The following is a 6,369-nucleotide window of genomic DNA, read 5'->3' as shown; positions in this document are numbered from 1 at the left end:
CATTGATTCAAAGGCTCAACAACAAAAGCGGATTTGGAATCTGCTGCTCAGCCAAAGTGTCTCAAAGACAAAATCAAACCCAGTCCTGCTCTAGTGTTACCCAGATGAGGATTTCCAGCAACAGGACTCTCTGCAGATGCCTCAAATGAAAACAAGTCCTAATGAGTCAGGGTTTCTGATTAATGCCACCGTTTAAAACACATTTCGACATTTGAGTACCTGACTGCATGTTTCCCAGACACCCATAACCCCCAAAGGAACTAGATCAGACCACTGAGATCTCTACCAGAATCCACACAAATACTTTATTGTACATATAAAGTTCACAGTTTCACAGGAGTAACCCCAGGTGATAAACAACAACTATCCCTGTGCAATAATTAGAAAGTTATGTGGCAGAAAGAACTGTATGGGGCTTATTCCAGAGAAATTTCATGGTGATGATAAAACAGTGAGAAGTGGAGGAGTCACAAACACAAGAAGCAGCAACAGACAGGAAGCCCAGCGGATGCTGGAGCACCGAGAGGTTGGGGGTGGGCAGCCCCACTCTGGACATCTCAGGGCTGGAAAACCCTGAAGAGTAATTTTCATGGAGGTGAGCAATTTGGAGCCCTTCCAGCTTTGGGAAGTTATCAAGGCAGAGGTTTCTTCGTTGATCATCTCTTTAGGAAAGGCCATCATGTGTGAGGAACATGCATAATCACGAAGAATATAACATGGATATTTTGAGTTCTTTTTTTCAGATATCTTCCCCTTTTAATGATTTTACTATGGAAAAGGCTTTTTAATATTCATCTGACCTCTCTTAAAGACAACATTTCCAATATGAGTTGTAAACCTACACCTACTCTGAAAAGAAGTAGGAGGCACTAACTGTTCTTTGTCTAGGTTTAGATCTTTTGAAAGCACTTTTCAGACTGGAGGATAAAAAATGAGCACTGGCCCCTAGGAGAATTCGTTTGCCTGTAATGAATTTACCATAACCCCATGGTTACCTACATTTCAGAAGTGCTTCTGAACTGATAGGATCCCACAGGAAATATAAACTTCAAAGCGTGCAAACCTTACACACCTACATTCCTAACTCAATGAGATGCAGAATTTCAATGAGACAATGGATTTAAGTGCCATAAGATCATTTCTAAGACTTATTAAACTGCCATCTTTGAGTTTGTGCATGCAAAGGATGGCAGATCCTTAGGGATACAAGATGATGCCCATGTTTCACTTGTTCAAGCTAACAGGCATGTTTTCTCTGCATGTCTACCTGGTGTCAGATGTCCTTTCCTTTGTCTGCTCCCCTACCTTGTATAACTGTCTCTGGCTCTTTCTCTGACCGTGTCCAACCCACCTTCACATGACTCAGAGAGGCCCTGAGTGTCCTGTAGCATTGCCTTTGCTCATGCACTTGATGATCAAGAAGGATCCAATGACGATGCCCACCAACCCCACAGTCAGGCCTACTGCACACACCATGTTCTCTGTTGTCTCTGGGATGGGGCTTCGCTCTTCAAACTCTGGGGAGAAATAAAACAGATAGATAGTAATGAATGTAGTAGAGAGTAGCAGTTAGGATCAAATATAGTCAATCAAATAATTCCTAATAAATTAAAGAAAAAGAGGGAGGAATGATGCACCGAGGGAAATGCAGATTGAGATCGGAGTGGAGAAATGGGAGAACACAGCTGTGTTAAGTGAAGCAGAAGTTTTAGACCACTTCTGAGTCTTAAGACTCTAGATAGAAACACCAGAGGAGGAAACTAAACTAAAGAGCACTTGAGGATTCTCTGTACCCCAGTGCTTGAGAACAGGTTGATCTCAACCCAAGTGCTCCACCTGGCAGTCATAGACATCTTCCGTGGATGGCACGAAAGGCAGGTAGTGGAACTTGCGGAACAGGTTGTCTTCCCTGGGTAGGAACACTGTGGATGACACTCCCTTGGTGACAGGCTCTCCGTTTTTGAGCCATGTGACACTGATCACCGGAGGGGAGAACTTACCCATGAAACAGATGAGGATGTTGGGTTCTCCAAGTTCCACAGGGCCGTGGGACAGCACGGTGACCTCAGGAGGCACTAGGAGACACGTGAAAGAACTTAGCCTTCACCTATTCAGCTTGCCTTTCTCCCTCTCGCACTAATTTGGGTACAGAACTGTCTACTGATCCTAAAGCTAAAGATCAAAACAAAACAAAGTAGTTAAAACTGTGCCCTGAGAAGTCTATGCCCCAGTGGCGGGTGCCTAACTCTGACACTGTAGAGCCCATACCGAGGGATGAGCTACCCAAAGAGCCCATTCCTGGCTCCCCCATCATGGGCTCAGGGTGGTGACTTTGTGAGTGATCATGGGTGAAAGAGATAGGATTTGAGCACATCAAGAAAAGCCAAATGCATGAAGTCTGTAGGCTGTGACGTGAGAATCTACGGTCTGCTTGTGGCAGGGTCGGGGCTCTGAGATGGGAAGTGGTAATAAGACAATTGCTGAAGAATGTATTTTAAAGATATGGGTTTCAACACCTCGGGATTCACAGAGAGAGGTACCATTGGTGCCTGCAATGTGGTTGGAGCACTTCATTACGATTTCCAGATTGGCTTTGTCCACCACGATGTTGGCGAGTGCGCCCGGAGCCTCAAAGCTGGCATACTGTCTAAATTCCTTAAGCCTCCAGACCGTCTGCTGATTCTTTAAGTCCATGTGGAAAAATCTCGTCACCGTCAAAGTCAAACATAAATTCTCCTGCTTCATCAGGGTACAGATACAATTTCGCCTGGATGATCTTATGTTCCTCTAAAAAAAAAAAAGGCAGAAAAGGGAGTGAGAGCAGGAATCAGGTGAGGGAACTGAAGACCATGCTGCGTGTACATAGCCAGGATGTGAGGGAGCAAGGAGGAGCCGAATAGAAGAGGTGGGGAGCAGGGATGAGTGACAAGGTGAGGGGAGCATTTGGACTGGACCAAGCTCAGAGGGGGAAGGGAGACAGAGTTGGAAAGGGTAGGCTGAGAAGGTGACAGGTGGGAAGTTCAGTCTTGTGACAGTTAATAAACTGGCTCCATGTTACCAGAGAGATATTTTTCTTTTTAGAAACTCAGCGACAACCCTTAAGAGAGAAATGTTCCTCTACTCTCTTTTACCCAGGCATTAAATCCACTCAAGCAGGAGCCCCAGAGCATCTTTCTCCCAACAAGGGAATTATGCCTTGAACAGTTTGGACTCTGGAATCGCACACAATCTGGAACACTTGGGTGAGGGATTTAGATCAGAGGTTGAGCACCTTCCTAGCATAAATAACATCCTGGGTTCATCCCCAGCACTCTGAAATGAGACAAAACCAACAAACAAAACCCCTTTCAATTCTTACTAATTTACTTATCTAGTGATTTTGAGTAGATTACTGTGTGTGATTTTGTAATTATAGTTCTGCTGGGTTTTGATTCTGCTGAGGGCTTAGTTTTAGATGAATAGTGACTTCTTAGTGTACTAGTGTCAGGCTTCCTAAAAGCACTGTTCACATTTTAAGGTGAGAAACTGACTTGTATTTAAGGATAAGACAAATATCACTGGGGCTTGAGGAACTCAGGAAATGTAGACTTTCCATGCTCAACACCCGTGTCCGTGGATCATCCTTGGCAGCTTGATGCTTCCTTTAATATTTCTTATACTAAGCCTGCCATTATGGTTCTGACTGCAGCTGAGTTTAGTATCAAGGGAATAACCAGCTTTAAAGAGAAAATCCACAGTGGGAGGATACGCAGCCCCAGGGTGTGTGTGTAGATGAGAAGGAGGATTTATGTACTTAGTTTTCAGGGAAAAGGTGGAGAATTTTAACGTTTGATCACCTATCAGTAAACTTAGAAATTCATTCTGGATTCATGCACAAACATAGATGCTCTGGCTGTCACTTCCCATCCCAGGGGAAGAACCTTTACTTTTTTAGTTTAGCACCACCGCATGGGGCTCTTTCTGGGCCCCACACTGGGCCTGCGGATCTGGAAGCTGAGCTATTACTTTGTTTCCCTCCTACCTACAGCCCTGGGCAGTCACTCGGGCTGAGCACAGCACCTTCCATAGGAGATGTGTACAACCACACAGGTGTTTCCTCCGCAGTGCAGGGAATGGTATCACACTTCCTGAGAATTCATTTTTCTACTCTCTTGGAAATATTTCTAAGCAACAGTGACCGTAAGTCATGTGAAATCTTTGCTGGCACGGAGTGGGGAGAGAGAGAGTCATCACTATCCTGAGATGCAGTAAAGTAAACAGCATTACCATCATCGTGTCCGTCTCCCTCCCTCCCTTGGGCACTGCTGCTTGTTGGAGACTTTTCTTCTTAGTGATCTTCAGTACAATGTCTGCAGTGCAAATAAAGTCTCATATTTTTTCTCACTTAATCCTAACAAAATCGCTACAAATTTTACATTTGAAAAATATCAGGTAGGAAAATGAAAGCCCAGGAAAATCACTTGCTAATGCTTGTCAGAAAATATTCCCAGTCTTGCAAGTTTGGCTCATATGAAACAATAATAGTAATCAATTGCTAACTCAGTTTGTTTCTCTAAAATAAATTTGATTTATCTCAATTTGTGTGGTGAGGGGAGAATGCCAACAAGTTGTAATTTTATTTTTCTTGCTTTCATTTTTTTTTTTTTTGAGACAGTCTGGCTAGGTAGTTCAGGTAGAATTCAAACTGCCAACATCCTCCTTCTCCCTCTGCCTCCCCAGGGCTGGAATTACAAGCTTACACTGCTCTGCCCCACCTCAGCTAGCTGCAGGTTTACACTCTGAGGTTTAGACCCACGTAATTCCTGTCACGCTTCCACACCAAAGAATGCCTACAAATTCTCAAACTTCACTTTCCCAAAACTTCACCGTACTCCATCTCTAGCTTTGATTCCCCTTAGCACTTACCTTTGATAGCCCATGATTCCTGAGGTCTCATCAGGACAGCTATGAAGAGAAATTCTAACACCAGGACCCCACTAACAACCATCTTCTTGGGTACTCTGATGGGAGTCAGGATAGCTCACAGCTCAGTCAGAATACACAGGAGTAAAAGAAAAGCTTAAAATTCAAATCAAGTTGAGCATTAGACAATCAGAAAAGACTATGAGATGACAACTCTGCTAAGGCAAGAGTTCTCATAAGATGTTCAGAACAGGAAATAACACGGTTCATTATATAAAGAAGCATAATTCTTAAACAGAACAAAAGATGTAGATTTTTGAGAATATGAATCAATCCTCAGTCTCCCATCTCTATCTAAGTTCTGGGAAGAGACATACTTGAAGCATATTAAGGAGAATAGATGGAATTCAATGAAAACACTCTAAAGTGAGATTAAATGCAGACCCTGAGTTTGGGCTGTGACAGAGGGAATTCTTTTTGATGGAGGACAGATCATTTATAGAAAAAGTTATCTGTAAAACCACAGAGAACAACTGGACCTGGCAGCACTGAATGAGAGCTTTCCTTAAGAAGCTGTTGAGGACTGCATCTCCTCTCTTCTCCCAACTCACAGGGTGGTCAACAGCTTGTGGTTTTAGGGTCCATAATGTTATGCTGCATTCAAAAACTCTTGGAAGAAAAGCTCTGGTCTCAACATTCCTAAACCTGGAAAGGATGGGAGGCTGCTCCTTGTAGCATGGGTAGTGATTGCCAAAACAGTGGGCCCAGAAGGGAGTGCACTCCTAACTTCTGCTAGAGACCAGAAAGACTGTGGGTAAGAATCTGACTGGGGAAACATGCTCAAACCTCTTATCCTGTCATAGCACTGTTAAATTCATGATCCAAAGGAAGTATTTTGAAATTCCAGAACACTGGAAGTTAGGAGGAACCGCAGCCTGTTTCTTAAATACAGTGCACTAGAAAGGGAAATGTTAAGCTAGAAATATAAAGGACTGAAATTCCAATACTGCTGATGTAGCGCTCCCTGGCACTGAGAGAATGCATTCTTTGGTGAGTCTGCCCTTTAACACAGGTCACAGCACCGCTGCTCAGGCTAGATTTGTCACTCTGTGGTGTGGAGGTCTTACTCCTTCAGGAAGCGAACCAACATATTATGAGAGCAAGCAGGCTCTACATTGTTGATTATCTGATCACACTCAAGGGCTTTCACCATCTCCAATATTAAGTCGTACATCACTAAGAGGAGACCCACAGTACAGTTCTTCCCTGAGGTTATTTAGTTATAAATGTCCCGGAAACAGGAGTGAAACTCATGATAGTTCAACAGCTTCCTATTTTGCTTATGATTTCTTTTTCAGAGAAAAAACAAAGCACGATAATTTTTCCACTTGCCCTTTACTGGCCACCATAATGCCACATTATGAAAGATCTGGGTGAACCCATGGTAAATTCAAAGACATTTTACCT

At 43.4% G+C, this 6,369-nt stretch overlaps 1 protein-coding gene across 1 annotated transcript; it reads right to left on the bottom strand.

The window, feature by feature from the left end:
- Positions 1-1,362: 1,362 nt before the first annotated feature.
- On the bottom strand, positions 1,363-5,037 carry LOC100735949 (HLA class II histocompatibility antigen, DR alpha chain). The gene is given in 5 exon segments (XM_003473941.2): positions 1,363-1,517; positions 1,794-2,075; positions 2,541-2,700; positions 2,702-2,787; positions 4,906-5,037. Coding segments are annotated over 5 exon segments (765 nt in total). The 5' UTR covers positions 4,988-5,037.
- Positions 5,038-6,369: the final 1,332 nt, after the last annotated feature.

This window comes from Cavia porcellus, unplaced genomic scaffold, assembly GCF_034190915.1.
Source record: "Cavia porcellus strain 051 isolate PalLab524CR breed Dunkin Hartley unplaced genomic scaffold, mCavPor4.1 scaffold_28, whole genome shotgun sequence".
In the NCBI taxonomy this organism is placed as follows: Eukaryota; Metazoa; Chordata; class Mammalia; order Rodentia; family Caviidae; genus Cavia; species Cavia porcellus.
Note: the sequence above shows the minus strand (reverse complement) of the source record. Positions and strands in the feature narration are given on the sequence as shown.